Source organism: Erithacus rubecula (genome assembly GCF_903797595.1).
Source record: "Erithacus rubecula genome assembly, chromosome: 4".
Lineage (NCBI taxonomy): Eukaryota > Metazoa > Chordata > Aves > Passeriformes > Muscicapidae > Erithacus > Erithacus rubecula.
Genome location: NC_136686.1, coordinates 2,588,945 through 2,605,297, shown reverse-complemented (window position 1 = coordinate 2,605,297; position 16,353 = coordinate 2,588,945). Strand labels below are relative to the sequence as shown.

At 40.7% G+C, this 16,353-nt stretch overlaps 1 protein-coding gene across 2 annotated transcripts in view; it reads left to right on the top strand.

Annotated features, from left to right (window-relative positions):
• The window catches only part of DCP1B (decapping mRNA 1B), a 38,138-nt gene extending 28,097 nt beyond the window's left edge, over nucleotides 1-10,041 (top strand). For both annotated transcript variants that reach the window (XM_079303761.1, XM_079303762.1), the window contains exons 7-9: nucleotides 379-1,200; nucleotides 7,212-7,460; nucleotides 9,132-10,041. In XM_079303761.1, coding sequence (XP_079159887.1) covers nucleotides 379-1,200; nucleotides 7,212-7,460; nucleotides 9,132-9,212 — 1,152 coding nt within the window. In that variant the 3' untranslated portion in view covers nucleotides 9,213-10,041. The remainder of the gene's footprint in view (nucleotides 1-378; nucleotides 1,201-7,211; nucleotides 7,461-9,131) is intronic.
• The last annotated feature ends 6,312 nt before the right edge of the window (nucleotides 10,042-16,353 follow it).

Below are 16,353 nucleotides of genomic sequence, written 5' to 3'. Positions count from 1 at the left end.
AAAATCATAAAAACTGAATTCAGCTGTGACCAGCAGATGCACAAGAAGTGGCTCTACTTCACACACAGGCAGATTTCTGTCTCTTACTAATATTGTCCTGATGGCTGTAAAAGAAGATGACTCTTTCATGTTATTTAAAGCAAAGCCACTGCTATATCTCAGATTTGCTGATTTTTCTCCCACGTTAGCAGCTTGACAACAGTCTTCTTGCCCTTCCTATGTGACAAAAATATTAAAAATTCTCATGGGGAGAAAAAAAAAAGAGCATATCAGTTTTCTCAGCTTTTCATTGAATTCTGCTGGTTAAATATTGTCACCACTTAATGTAACTTCTGCATGCGGGAGCTGTGTTTACTCTTTTCCTCTGTCCCCTCACAGGGTGTGGATCCTGAGCCCCAGCACTTGTCTTTGACGGCGCTGTTCGGCAAGCAGGACACGGCAGATGGCTGCGAGCCGCTGAATAAGCAGCACCAGGAGAGCCACCCCGCCCGGCAGGGTGTGGTTCGCTCGCTGTCCTACGAGGAGCCCAGCAGACACTCCCCCTGCGCCGAGAAGCAGCTGTGCCCCGCCATCCAGAAGCTCATGGTGCGTGGCACGGAGCTCCATCCCCTGGCTGAGTTCCCCGAGAGCCGCCTCTGTGAAAATGGCAATGTCCCCCCCGCGGGGGACACTTTCACAGGGCTCTTCCAGCCTGTGGCTTCCCACGGAGTGGCAGCCGGGGCTCAGGACGCTGCTGGCACCCAGAGCTTACTGCACAAGTTGCAAAGTCAGTCAGGGTCGGTGGCTAAAGTGGACCCCGGTGCCACAGGAGCTGTGAACTCAACAGTTTCCGTGTTCAGCAGGACTCCTGCTCCTGTTGGAGCACCAGCAGCACCAGTAAATAACATGAGCCAGCCCCCTCTGGTGTATTTCAATGGGTCCCTACCAGGCCAGACTTTAGATGGTAAAGAACAGTCCAAACTTCCCAGACAGCCACTTCCTCTCTCTGGCAATCAAACAGCCAGTTCTGGGGTGATTTCACCTCAAGAATTATTGAAAAAACTCCAGATCGTGCAACAAGAGCAGCAGCTCCACGTATCCAGCAGACCAACGTTGGCAGCCAAGTTCCCAGTTGTTACCCAGAACACCAGTACCCTGAAACCACTGGATTCCTGGATAGAAAAGGCTCCAGGCACAGAAAAACAGAGTGCTCTCTTCCAGGTAAATGGGGAATTTCTTCATCATAAATGCAAATCCAGTAGTCTTTTAAACTTGATGTTTTCTGAGGTTATTCTTGGCTTCACTGTCCTCCTGCATGTTGCACATGATTCATTTTGCAGCTGATACTTTCCCAACGTCCAGTAAGTTCTGACTTGCCAAGATGTGATATTGTAAATCCTAAAATCATCTCTTACACATCAATGGCAACCAGAAATCCTGCAGTGTTGGGTTATCCCAGAGCCCCTTTGAAAATTCACCTAGTTTTCACTAGCCATACTTGGGCTGTTATGTGTAATTGCTTGCTACTGAGTGTAATATTTTGGGTTTAATAATTATTTTCTGCAAAATTAGTCATAGCTTTGTCTGTGTAGATGTGCATTCTTTTGTATGCCAGTTGCTAAAGATACTTAAAAGGTCCCTTGTTTTCTAACAGCAGTTTTTTGAAGTATTTGTATTTTGGTCAGTTAGTTATCTTGTCCCTCACCTGCTACTTATAGGTATTCATTAGCTATTTTTCTTTAATTTGCTGTGTATTATTTTGAAAAAATAATGTCATTTTAAAAATTCTGTTTATTTTGATCCTGGAAGTCAGATTGGTGTATTAAGAAATTCAGGAGATGTTAAGAGATTTTATCTCTCTCATAAGTACATTTTTATGTTCTTCAGAAAAGCAACATGTGCAATTACAAAATGCCCCATCCAAAACAACTACTGTCTTTAACCACTTCATTTTCTGTAGGATTTTGTACACTAGAATGTCTTTACATGTCCTGTCTGGGAATGCATCTAAGCCCTTTTCATCTTCTTTTTTTGTGGATAGGCTGTGTTGTACTGGAGTCTGACTTGTGTGGGAATCTAGAAGTTACTGGTCCCAAGCATTCCCCTTTCCAGTGTAAAGTTGAAAAGCTGCTTTTCTATTGGGACTATTCCATTATTGTATTTCTTTTTTTCTTTTTCTTTTTTTTTTTTTTTTTTTTCTCTCTTTTTCTCTATTTTCTATTTCTGTCAAAACCTGATTGAAAAACTACAGGATATTTCAACATGCTAGAAAGTTCTATACATGAAAAGGTTGAAAGAGTAATTTAATAATAAGAACCACATCTGTCACTAAGTTTGTGACAGGTCAAGTTTTCTAATTCCATGAGAGATGTAGGAGGAATATTAATTTCATACAGCAAATAGCCATCATTATTTTTGTTCTTTTAATTAATGCAGTAGGATTTGAATCTGTATGAAGGAGTTTTTTTGGGGATTAGTCATTGAAATTATTCAGGATCACTTGCTTACAGATGGTAACTTTGACTTTCCAGTGGAGAGCTAAATAATAAAAGGAGGATCTAAAGTCAAAAAAAATGATTTGTTTTCACTGGGAATGGAACTTGCCTGCTTTAAATGTAAGAAATTGTGTGATTCACTGGTACATGTACTGAAAGCACGAGGGAGGACATAATGAAGGTAAAAGGGAAATGAGGCAAGTCCAGGCTATACATTATAAGTCAGTATGCATGAATAAAAAATAAGGAAATATGCTGATATATTTTTCAGATGAAAAGTTCCTGCAGATGCTGCTATGTCCAATGACTTTAATGTTTAATATATGAAAAAGACAGTGATGCCAGCATTAGTTGCAATATGGAAAGGCAATTTCCAAGGTCTGGCCTAATGCAATTGCAACAATTTGATTGCTTGAGTACAGGTAGAACAGCAGCTTGTGAGAAAAGAAAATTCTTCTCTGGAACAAGGAACTGTGGTTATTGCTGCAAGTTTGCCTCAAAAGGAAAAAAAAAAAAAAAAAACAAGGCAAGGCAGTAACTGGGATTCTCAGTTTCTCTTTGCACTGCTGTGAGCAGAACAAGGAAACTGAGTCTGTCTAGGAGTGGTTTCACAGGCTGCCACAGCTGCTATCAACACAATATTAGATGCATTCCATTTGAAGATTCAATGCATAGACTCAAAATGATAATGAAAGTGTCACTAATTATTGTTTAGGACACCTATAAAGCTCCACAGTCTGGGAGGAATGGCCTCTTTCACGTGCAGCAGATTGCCACAGGAGCAAAAGCAGGGAGGCTAAAAATGAAGGAAGGACTCTGTTCCTTTGGAAGCCATGAATTAGTCACACAAAACATGCCTGCTTTTGAAAAAGAACCTGGAAGATAAAAAACTACTTTTAAAACCAACATTAATCTTTTTATAGTATTATCCTTGCAGTAGACCAGAGGCTTCAAGTGCTGCCATGCCTGCAGAGTAGATACTTGAGTGAAATTGAATTGGCACAAATATATCTGCACATGCTCATGCAAAATTGATCAAAGCACATTCTGACAACAAGTGCAGCAAAAGGTTTGTTCTCTGTAATTATTTGTCTTTTGGTATTGCCTCTCCTACTACACTTCACCATAAAGAAAAAGCAAAAGTCTGACAGGAACAGAGAGATATCTGAGCAGTGTCTGTTGTTGGAAAAATCAGATTAAAGGAACACCCTAAATCCATCAGCAGCACTAAGAAAATGTAAGCAATAGTCCTTTCCACAACTGACACATTACAAGTTTAAATTGGCTTCTGCTGCATCTCCATATGGTATAAGAACTGTGATCTCCCACATGGAAAGGAAGAGACCAGTTACCAAAAAATGGGGGGGAATAAAGAGAAGAAGGAAAAAAGAAAAAGCTGAAGAATAATACTTGGGTGCATTCAGCCTGGCCTGGTGCCAGCCCTGTTTTGTGAAATATTCCTTGTGCAGACAGTGAGTAATGTGTGCTTAAGATTCAATAGAAAAACATTCATCTCAGTGGGCTTTGAGGGATATGTTTAGTGTTAGGCATGTGTTATCCTGATTATAGATACATGCATGCTAAAGTCTTTATGTTAATCAGAATTATGGTTTTAAAAGTGCTTCCAGTAACCCAGACACAAATTTATCATTTCTTCAGAAGGCTGCATATCTTGCAGCTCATTTTTTGCATTTCTTGAAGCATTTTTTCCATCAAGAATGTATTTTGTACATAATGTTAAATCTTCTGAGTGTGTGCATGAAACTCAGTGTCTTTGGCATGAGTATCTCAGCACTGCTTCTCTGTTGTCCTGACTGCAGTTTCAACATGCAATTGTGTGATGCAAGTAAGTGCATTTAACTTGTCTCAAAAAGTCATTTCAGTTTCTGGAGCTAAACATCAATTAGAATATTCTAAATTAAACTTGAAAGATAAAGCAATGTTAGTGTTGTAGCCAGCTTTGTTTTAATTAACTGCCTTTAAAGTTCCTGAACCATTCCTACAATTTTGTTTTCCTTTTTAAGCAATGCCTCTGAAAATTGTTTTGGCCCACAGCACCCACTGGGTGCTGATGTTCCAGAGGAGCACTTGATCCACCTGGGATTCTGTTCACACAGGAAGCAGCAGAAGGTTTGCATTGCAGTGCACTCCTTGGTTCATGGTGTTAGGTGGATTTGCCAGCTATGGTGTCATCCAGCTGCCAACAGCCACACAGAACACCAAGCTGATATCTCAATGGGCATTTGGGCTTCAGGGAAAGGATGTTAGATACTGCACCAGTTATTCTGCACATTTTTCTTGTTCTTACTTCATTGCTGCACAGCTGATGGCAGACTCCTACTCTGTTATTAGTGACTCAGAGATTTAAGTGTTGACCTGACAGCTGGAGAGAAAATGGGTGAACAAGCAGTTCAGGTTCTGTGGGTAAGAAGTTGATCAACATAATTTTGGAAGGGCTGTTATGACTGGTGAGAAGTTCCTCAAAGCTAGAGGATGGATCCAAAGGCTGTTAGTGTCCCTACAGAGCACTTACAGTGTCTTCTGCAAAAGCATGGTGTTACAGGATTGCACTGGTAATGCCAAGATTAGTGCCCTGTTTTCTGGTGGGTGTTAGTTGTCCCAATGACTCAAGGTGATCTGAGCTGGATCTCAGGTGAAAATTTGCTTTCTGTTTAAAACAAACCCCAAACAATCCATGATTTTTATGTAGAGGTCTGTTCAATGTCAGAAGCTTTGAGCTTGAGCTGTTAGCAAAAAATACATTCTAACATTGAGTACAGATATAAATGCTGTGCACTGAGTAAAGACTCATATACTCTATTCTTCTTCTGAGTCAGTATTTGAAGTTCTGCAGTACCCTGTAGATGTTGGCTGTGTCACCAGCAGATGGCAATATTGCTCATTCCATATAGTTCCCATATGCTTGGCATGTCCCACCTAACAGACCTTTCTATCCTGAGAAGACAAGGCATTCTTCATGTGTCTTTTAAACCACAACATGTGTTTGTCAGGAGGAGCTTCTATTATTAAGACCACAGTTTGTCTCAGGTTTTGTTTGTTTGCCTTGGGCAAACGAGAAAAATGTCTCTTGATTTTGAAGGCCGTGTTATCTGGGTATGACAGAACCTGCTGTAGATTCAGCTGTGTTAGTGGGACACTTTATCTCCTCCAGCTGATCCCAACATTCCCTTTGCAGGAGGTTTTTGCCCTTGTACAGCAGTTTTGTATATGCATTCTTGAAATCACATTAGGAAGAATAATCTTGTTTACACAAACCCTGCCAATTTTTCTGGAGGTAAATTAAAGAGAAGCTGCAGCAGCATGGATGAGTGTCTAGGGGTAGTTGATGTTCCACAGGCTGGAGAAGATCTGTGCAGAGTCTGAAGGTCTCACTCCACAGAGGGATGTCACTTTGACTCACAATGGTTTTCTTTCAAAATGAATGTTTTTCAAGTATAGGTGTGCAAACTTCAGTCAGTTTGTACCTCTGCTTACTCAGAGCCTTGGAACCTCTGAATCACAGACCTGGTGATTGCTGTTTTGATTACATGCTGTGGGGTTGGAAGAAAGCTGTAGTCAAGAGTTTTGTACTGCTCTGCATTTGAGAAACAGACACAATATTTACTGAACTGGATAAATATTGGAGGGGGGAAAGAAGAGAGATTTTTCCATTAGTTGTATGTTGCATGCTTGCTTTCCTGACCCTTAGTCAGGAAATTTTAAATTTTCTATAATTTTTATTCTATAATTCTGTATTTCTATTCTATATAATTCTATAATTCCTTAAATTTTCTATAAAACAGCATGAGATCTCAGTCCTCTTTGTTTCTATTTCTCTTTGTATCGTGGTCTCACAAACACTCTTCAGAAATATCTTGGGTAGAACAATCACAGCTAGGAGAAAGGCTACAAAAATGTGACTTTTCTTTAATGCTACTCTGTGTGGTTTTGCATACCTAAGAGATCAACCTCATTTCCATTTTCTTAACCTTAATTTTTCTTCAAAATTGAAATGTAATCCAGGACACAGAAGAAAGTGATTCAGTAGCCTTTGACCTTAATATGGCAGCAATAAATCATGCTCCAGTCCAAAAGGGAGGAGCTTTGGTGAGCTTTTATCAATTCCTTTGTATGTTCTTTAAAAAGATTAGATACTTGCATAACAAGGAGATGGCTGATTAGGATTAAGGTTTATTACTGGAATTACCTGCAAAGAGATCTGATGTCTGCAAGCTGAGTGAATTAACAGTCTGTTATGTTGTGTATTACATCTGATAGTATTTGCTAATCCTGCATGTTTTACAGTTCCAAGATTCACTGCAAAATTTGAAGATGGAAATTATCTGACAGTTTGGTGTGGTTAGGATGCTGAGGGATGTGCTGCAGCAAAGTTCTCTTTGAGGCTATTTTGATTTTGTCATTGGTGTGCTGGTTGTGAGCCTTTTCTGTTTCTGACAGTGCCATGAGCTCGCTATGGATCTTTAGCTAAATCACTGTATCTATGGTTTTGTTTTCTCTCTCCTTAAGTAAAATGAGAAGGTAAAATCCACGTCTGCAATCTCAGATTGGATGGAAGGCCCTTTAATCTGGGAGTAGACCCAAGAGCTGGAGTTGCTCTCAGTATTCATCTCACAGCAGTCTGTGCCCGCTGCCAATCTCTCTGCAGTTCTCACCTTCCCCATTCCCGCACAATGGAGCAGATAGCTTCCACTGATGCCTGTGTTTTTATCTGGACAGGTCATCTCTCCTCAGCGCATCCCTGCCACTGTGACCCCCACCCTGCTGATGTCCCCCATGGTGTTCACCCAGCCCACGCCCGCTCCACCCAAAGCCGCTGAGAGCGGGCGCTTGGCAGCAGCAAACGCCGAGCCCGCTGCCGGCCCTGGCAGCCTGCTGCTGCCCCTGCCTGCCCCGGAGCCAGCCGTGGCCAGCAGCACCTCCATCAGCAAGCTACAGCTGCAGGAAACGCTGCTGCACCTCATCCAGGTACCGTGCCGAGAGTTCGGCCAGTCCGCTTCAAATCCCGCCGCCCCTTTCCATGCAAGCACCCTGGCATTGTTGGATCTGTCTAAGGGCAAAATGAATCATGAAATACAGGTTGGAAGGTGGGCTGCTTGTGCAGGGGTCTCCTGCTGGCTCACCTACGTTTTGATTAATGCATCTGATTTGGTGTTTGGGAAAGGTAATAAATTTGGTGGAAAAGAGCAAAGATGACTGAAAGCTTTGCAAGGTCAGCCTATGAGCCAGAGAGACATCTATTATATTTTTAGCTAAGGATAAATAATGGGTGATTATCCTAGCTGCCAGATATTTCAGAGATGTGTGTAAGCAGTCAGAGGAATTCAGATGGGAGATTAAAATTGCAGGATGAGTGCGAGCCACTTTAAAATATGGGCTAGATAACATGAATATATATTAAATCAGTTTAGCATTTGAACTAGAGAATTACATGGAATAAAATTCCTTTTGCTGCAGTTTTTCAGATTTAATTTTTACAAAGCCTTAGTAATGTTATGTATGAGATTATTTACTGCTCTGGCATGATGCATAATTATGAAATTTTTTTTTCCCTGACTTGCTGTGTGAGTTATATCTGAAGAGTAGAAGTTGAGGAGAGATTACATAACTAAAGACCTGGCTGCAGAACACAAGGAACAGAGAAACATGTCCAGTTTGTAGGTCAAAACTCTGTGCCTGTAAGGCTTTGGAATAAAATTAAAAGTCATCATTGTAAGTTAGTTAAAATGTTATTCGAGTTATACATTTAGGAAAGAAATAGTGTCTTTAACAAGCTGGAGGGCTTCTCCATTTTTTTCCCTGTATTTTTATTTTGGGATTAAAAAAAATACCACATTATCTTGTCATTACATACTTTGAGTGTCTGGATATTATTAAAACCATACATGGAGTTAAAGAGGAAACTAATCGAGGAAGATTAGGGTTTACCCTCTGTAACTTTGTACTTGTAAAATATATATTTAACCCTGCTATTCTTGGTGGTAGATAGGATTAACTGAGTTACCTGAAAATTGTTCACTGCCAATTTGTTAGCTGTCATTTTCCATTATATAAAACTGCAATCTTGGATGTGCCTAATTTTACCTTAAATATTATCTTGATTGTAATTATCCTCATATGTTTATGTGAGCTACTTATAACATTCTTTCTTAATGTGGGCTGACTCATTCTTGCAAAATGTTCTCCAGAAGGAAAAAGTTAAAACATCAGAGCTAAAGAAGCAGCATCCCTTAGGAGCATTAAGCCTAAAAGAGCTAAACAGGGATTTTCCCAGGTAGGATTTTAGTGTAGGATCACAATCTAGAGTGTTTCATTATTCATTATATAGATAAATGAGGGCAAAGAAGACAAATTGCAGGGCTATAACTTCAGTATTGTCACTGAGTTATTATGCAACAATGCTGGACTCAATTTACATGCACTGTGAGTTTAGAAACATCTTCATTCTGTGTACTCATTGCTGCTTACTGAGGTGCAGTCATGGGAAATCAAACACATCTCTGGTGAAGGAAAGGGCTTTGCCATTGCTCTCTTTTTAAAAAAAGAGTAAGGCTAAAGTATCTGGTCCATAAAATGGAATAACCTTCTAATCTCTTGACTGCAGTTATCCTGCTAACAATTACCTGTTTTGTTTTTCAGAATGATGACAACTTCCTAAACATTATTTATGAAGCATATCTCTTCAGTGTGAGGAAGGCAGCAATGAAAAAGTCTGTGTGAAGGATCCTCTTTTATATCAATTTCCTGAACTCCAGGAAGAAGATTTTGAAATACTCAAGTATGATTATGTTTGAAGAAATGAATGGTCTTAGGCATTTTGCATACATAGATTTTCCTTGTTGGCAAATACATGCTGTACTGAGAGAAAAAATAGTGAGCAGAAATGGATTGTGCCTTTAGCGAGGGGAGCGTCACGACGCTGAAGAATTAATCACAAAATATCTTAAATTATTTTCCTTACCCTGGTCCATACTTAGAGTTGGTTTCCCAGCATAAGGACTCAGTTCTCAGGATCCAGTTTCCTTTTTTACTTGCAGCCTGGTTACTCATTGCCGAGGTATTTGTCCCTGGTTTTCCCTGAGCCGTCCTGTGCAGGGACCACATGGTGGCAGCGTTGGACTGTTCTTAGGAACGTGAAAAATCGGCTGAAATTTTGGAACGGGAGGCTTCGGGAAGACTTATCGTCATTTACTTGTCTTGAAGCAGTTTAGAAGTGGTGTCATGACTTCCCCCAAAATTTTTGTAGGAAAATCTTTTTCTATTTTGACAAGAGTATTTTTAGCTAGATGTAGAAATGGGATTCTGCCGGTGTTCGAGGAATTGGATGGGGGGTGGGGGGTTTGTGAATGTCCTTGTTGTCACAGAGCTCTGGGGTGACACTGGATTCATGTTTCTATTATTCCAGGTCCAATCTGCATAATTATAAGCAATGTGAAAATTTGTTAAGGGGAATGCTACCTGGTGTATTTTTTTTTTTTTAAGCTATTCCTGGAGCACAGTGATTTCATTGATCCATTTCTAAAAAAAAATAAAAATGGATAATTCCTACAATGTGCTGATTTCATTTTATTGCACCATTAGCCATATATTCAGTTGGTATGACTCTAAAATGTTTTTACACTTGGCAGAAGACACATGAGGCTTTAAATCAACTAGAATAAATGATTGAAAGAATTTTTATGTATATTTTTATTAGCATCTGCTGCTGAAGTGCCAGTTTGCTACAGTTTAGGAATACACAGTTGTTGCTGAGGAGGCATTTCTTCTGTGGGTGCAGAGAACCCAAACTGTAATCCATGAATGATTCCTCATCTTCTTTACTGTGAACTTTGAGGTAAGCACAACTCTGTAGCCCCATCTGTGAAAGTTCGTTAGTGTCAATTTGACTGCAGGTTTCAATTGTAGAATTGTAATGAGCCAAACAGTTGCTCCTGCCCCATGCAAGGGTAGGGGGAATTTGCTCCCATTTATTGGGAAAGGCTCTAAATACATAGAAAAATAAACAGTCAAGAGCTCCTTTCTTTATTCATATAAGCAAATAACTCCAAGAAACTGCTGGAGTTTCCCTACACTAAGTGACTGGTAGGCAGCCAGTCACACTCTGGTTGCATTTTGTTGCTTTATGTTTCTTGCAGATTCAGTAAAATGAATGTGTTGAGCAGATACTGGGAAAAGCAGACTTTAAATATGGCAAATTCTAATCCTGTAGCCTTTATAATTTATGGGATTCTACTGAGTTAATTGGTATTATTTCAGAATGAATTGGTGTGGAAGAAATTGCAATCTACACAAAAGAATTTGAAACTAAATACATGGATAATTGGTGTCTGTGATGTTGGATTATCTCAGAGTGCAATTTAAAGATGATGGGGACACATAGTTAAGACCTCGTTTGACACTCAGAACTTCTGTAATTGGTGGGTAAAAATAATCCTTAAGCATCTCAAGTTATCTTGGTAATAGATTTTCTAGTTATGGTGGAAATGTTTTATTTACCAGAAGGCAAGTAGAAATTATAAAAACATTCTTATTTATTGTTTGTCAGAGCATTTCACAAAAATTAAAGGCTTTTTTTTTTTTACAACATTTGTTAATTCCTGGTGCTTACTAAAACTGTAGTACTGGCATTATGCTTGACAAGCTGAGGCTTATCTTAAAGCAGGCAAGGATTGAGCTAATTCAGGGTTTCTTTTCACTGCCTTCTCTTCTGGTTACATCTACACCAATAATGCTGGCAGAATTTGATTTCTCTCACTGTACTGCACTCTAAGGGATTTTTGGGATTATTCAGAAGGCATAAACTTGCCTTTTGTGGAGGGAAGAAGAGTACTTGCTCAAGAACTGAGGTGCTGTTTTAAAGTTTATCCTGCTTACCAAGAACAGCAGTGGTAAGAAGATAGAACAAGCTCAGAAAGAAACCCTGACAGCTGAAGAGGAAAAGTAGTGAGAGAAATCTGTTGAGAAATGAAACTGAACTTCTTGTCTAGGTTTCCAACTCAGAGGACAGAATCTGCTTTATCAGGTGCATTTGAGAATTGGAGACTGATCTGGGAGTCATACTGGAGTGTAAAACTGAGCCATGTCCCTTTCTACTGCAAACTGAAGTGCCTGTCTCAGAAAAAGGCTGTATCCACAAATACAGTTGAAGGCTTCCAGTGTCCTGGAAACCTGAGGGATTCTCATGGAATTCTGAAAACTTCATCTCTGCCTTTTGGCATTGTGGGTTTTTAGTAATTTTGTATCAGCTGGGAGTATCTCTATGCAGCCAGCTCTGTGAATTATACAAAAATGGGTGTTTTGGTGTTGGTAGCTCACCTCTGAATTTGGTGCTTGTGAACATTTGGGTTCCTCTCCTTTATTGTTTTTTTTTTTAAGACACTGTAAGAGCTATGAGCTCTTAGGCTAACGAGGTCTTTTGAGAAGAAAAGACTGCAGCAGTTAGAATTGCCTTTCTTTGGGCATGTTTTGTTTTTTCTTTATCTGAGTATGGAAAAAAGAGCAAGTAGAAAATCAGAAACTATAAAAGGATCACATTAACTTTAGATGATTTCACAGCATGCATGTGTAATTTTTTTATTGTTTATGTGCTTCTGTGATACTGCTCATTTAGAGTTGTGGTTTTTGGGTTTGTTTTTTTTTTATTTTTCTTCCAGTAGAATTAAGTAGCTTGTACATTTGGGACCAGCAAGAATTCCAGAAGCAGTTGCAGCAGTGCTTTATGCATTAATCCATTCTCAGCCTTGAGCTGATACTAGTTTTCAGTGTAGTTCTGCTTAACCACTGTCCAGTTCCTTAAAAAATTCCACACCTATAAAACTAGAGAAGACAAGCAGTAGAAAGTTAGTGAAACACTGAAACATCATTTCATCATGGAAATCAACAATACTCAGTGAAGGCATCCAAATATTTTCTCAGAAAATTCCAGCACTTAATTTGATATTTATTCATTAGCTCTCTGCTGTTCCTGCTTGTTGTAGCTGCAGTGGGGATAATTAAAATGGTGCAGCAAAATAAAATTTTCCAGGAGCAGGATGCAGCTGAACAGGCAGGATGCTCCACCTCCTCTGACAGCCTGTTTAGAGCATGTTGAGCTTTGAACTTCAGTCATAAAAGCAGTGGGTGTTGGAGATACCAGTGTCCCTTTAGGCCATTAAAATCATAGTTCAATATTTTAGTCAACTTGGAAGTCTTTGCTGAGATAAAGGCAAAATTAAAAGACATTTTTCAGTAAGCATTGGAGGCTCTAATGAAAAAAACTTATGTGAAGGCAGCTTTACCCAGAGAGATCCATGAAACCTACAGAAAGACAAAATTTCTGGAGATGAATAATGCACGAAAAATTTAATCCTCAGTCAGCCTACAGTCAACTTTACTGCTAATTCTGAGGACTTGTAAAAGTCTGTGCCTTTTCCAAACTCCTGTGAGTATCTCTAATGAGTTTATTTTAGCCTTTAGATGCAAATCTGTGGGAATACTGGAGCAGAGAGCTTGGCATGTACAAGCTGCAATGGGGAAATGGGGTTCTGCAAGACACTGAGGAAACAAAGGTTGTGGCTCCATGAATACTTTGAGGTGGCTCTGCTGCTGAAGAAACCCATCCCAGCCCCACTCCTGGCTGCTCATCCCTGCTCCCACACTTTTCCTGCCTTTTCCCTTCCAGCTCATCTGAACTGCTGGGGAAACTGGGATCCAGAGGCTCTGCCTCTTGGCTGACATTAGGACTTGGGGAATGCCACAAATACCAGGAGGTGACTTTGTTGCATCCCCTACCTGGGCTGGCTCTGGGGATCCAGGAGTGTTTGCAGGTTCTCTCCCACTGATCCTGAGCCTAATCTCAGTGCAGAGCTGGTGGAAAGACGGGATCTTGGCGAGGGCAGCACAAACCTAATTTAGTGTGGGGGATTAGAGTGTCTGGGATAAAGTTAGCCTGGGCAGGCACCTTCCCCACCACCAGCACCCTGTGCTGAACCTGCACTGGCACCAGTGTCAGCCCCACCCTTTCCTTAGAGGGTGGTGTGAATATGCCCTTGAGATTTGTGGGGTTTTTTAATTTAATGGAGACTGTACCCTCAAACTAGAACAGTGTATAAATCTGCCCACCATGGCAGTGAATGTGAAATGCAGGAACCACATTGCTTCAAGTATAGCTGAAAATAATGCTATAAAAAGGAGGAAATAAGTACTGGAAAGGGGTTAAGTGGAGAGAAAAAGGAGATTATTACATCACTTTAAAGAATAGATTTTGGAGAAAATGTGTTTAATGTGGGATTGCCTTTCCTTTATAGCTGTTGTGGAAAGAATTTGTGTTGTAAGTAATCTCCATGCTTTTTCTTTTCAATAGGTGAGCAACAACATAAAAACCCCCAATAACTTGATTTAGAATGAACATCTGGTGTACACAGTAGGAAGTCACTGCACATTTTTTGAAAACAGCAGCTTCAGTCAAACAGGTAATAAAAAAACCCCCACACAATATTTTTAAGCCCTTTGGAGCATATATTAATTAAAATATGTCTTTTCTCTATTTGGACACAAATTCTACAACAAAGCAGGTCAGCCCTGTAAAGGCAGAAGGAAAAACCCTCCAATGTGTGGTGACTAAACAAGAGAAAAGAAGCAGAAAGGGTGACATCTTAGCAGCAGCAAGAGTATCCTGCCTCTATACCATGGGGGAACTCTGGAAAATGATGGCATTCCTACAGCTGCTACTCTGTGCATAGAGGGATAATCCCATGGTTAGACCCTACATAAATATTAACATTTTTCTTGACAAGGTGCTGCTGCCACACATCTCTTTGTGTTAGACCCTTTGTCTGCAGGTACAGCCACCTGCCCTGGATTTCTTCACCAAAGAAATCTGAAATCTGCTTCTCAAACATCCAAGAAGGAAGAGAGAGATTATTATTATTATTATTATTATTATGTCACTTCAGAACCCGACCCACCTGTGGGTTTTTCTTCAGCACTTGCCTGTAAATACGAGGTTGAGAGGCAGAGAGGAAAGGAGCATGCAGGCTCTTGGCACCCCTCCCAGAGGCAGGGCTACTCAGGCTGGGAACAAAAGCTCTGTTTTCCTTCATTTTCACTGCTGCTTTGCAGTCTGGCTCACCAACAGCCTCCTGCTTTCTGTCTGGAGCAGCAGCTCCAGACCTACCACTTAGTGAAAGTGCCTGCATTTCACATCCATCTGAGCAAGGCTTCTTTGTGCTCCCCTCTTGGATTCTTATCAGGCAAAGTCCTGCCTCTCCTGGATTCTGCCATGGGTGCAGAGCTGTGGCCAAGAGCTTGAATTAGGGCAGCTGTCAAGTTGCAGAATCGTAGCAAAGTTCAGGAATCACCTGCTTAATGCTGAAGTTTGGCAGCAAAGGTGCAATTCTCATCTCTGTGAGAGGTGTGTTTGCAAGCAGCATCAGCCACAGTCTCTGCTGTCTCACCATCTTTCCCCTCTCCTGTTTTACCCCTAGCAAGCAATCTGTGCCCTCCTCTTTACCCCTGCCCCAATCCCTATAATCACCGCCTCCAGTTCCTCCAAAGCAGCTGCAAGATGTTTTAATCCCATGAACAAGCACAGGCCATCACCATGGGCTCCTTTCAAGTCCATCACATGTCACCCAAAGTGAGATCCACAGTTTAGGAATGTCTCAGCAGTGTCAGCAGCACCACAGGTGAGGATGATGAATCCTGTAACTAATAAAAGCATTGTTGTCTTTGAGAAAAGCCACTCCAGGGATCATAAAACAGGAGCTTAATTGAGGGAAGGGTGGAGAGAATGAGTAGAAACAAAGTTGAGGAATCTCCAGTTAACTCCTTTGTCTGAGAGATATGAAGAAATTATGACTGTGTACTCGAGAAAATCCAGTAAGAACTTTGAAATTGGTGAGAAATTCTAAAGAGCTGTGAAAAGGGGAAATTTTCAGCTCACCTTTAGGGGCAGAAGTGAAGGTATGGAAATCAGAAGAGGGAGCAGGAAGATAAAAGAGCACAAACAAAACTAGGTTTTGTTCAGGAAAACTTTCACTTCTGTAGCTAAAAGCAGAAATTTAGAGAGCATTAAATTTCAGAACACTGAGCTAATCCCTCACTGCAGGGGGCTGTTAAATCCAGCAGACAAAGGCTCACCAGTGTCCAGTGCACTGAGCAGCCACATGCCCAGAGGTGAAGACAACAAGCCCTCGTGTGTCTGCTGTGCACACCTTGAAGAAAGCAGGTTATGGAATGGGAAGATCTCAGAGATAAAATACCATCTTAAGAGGTGGTAGGAAAATTGGAGTGGGGCTCTCCTCATCACACCATAAAAAGCTGTTTAATTACACTGTGCTGAGAGGGCAGAGAGAAGATGGGGAGGGGAACATGGGCAGGTTCAGAGACAGAAGAGAGGGGCACAAACACTTTTCAGGTATTTAACCTAAAGTGCTCTGCCCCTCTTCTGGAAGTGATGATTTCATAATCCCCTGGAATACCTTTGGACGAGAACTCTTATGTGATTTTAAAGGATTTCTATTTTTTACATGTATTTTTTAAGTCTTCAACATTGCTCTACAAGTGCATTTACATAAATAACTACATAGAAGTGTCTAAAAGTGCTTTTTATACATGTTACCCTTCTAAAGGAGACAGAAGGAAATATCATCCCACTTAAAATGGACATGAAGTGTGGTCACACAGTGGATGTATGGAGGTCACAGAAGAAGTGAAGAGGCAGAGACTGATGCTCAGTCACATCTCGCTGGGGCTTCACTCCCCTCCCAACACTTCATTTTTGTTTGCAGCCAGCTGAGAAATCCCTCAGTCCAGCCCAAACTGCTCTGTGTCCCAGATCCAGCACTAGGTAAGAGATCAGCATGTTGTGTAGCCAGCAAAA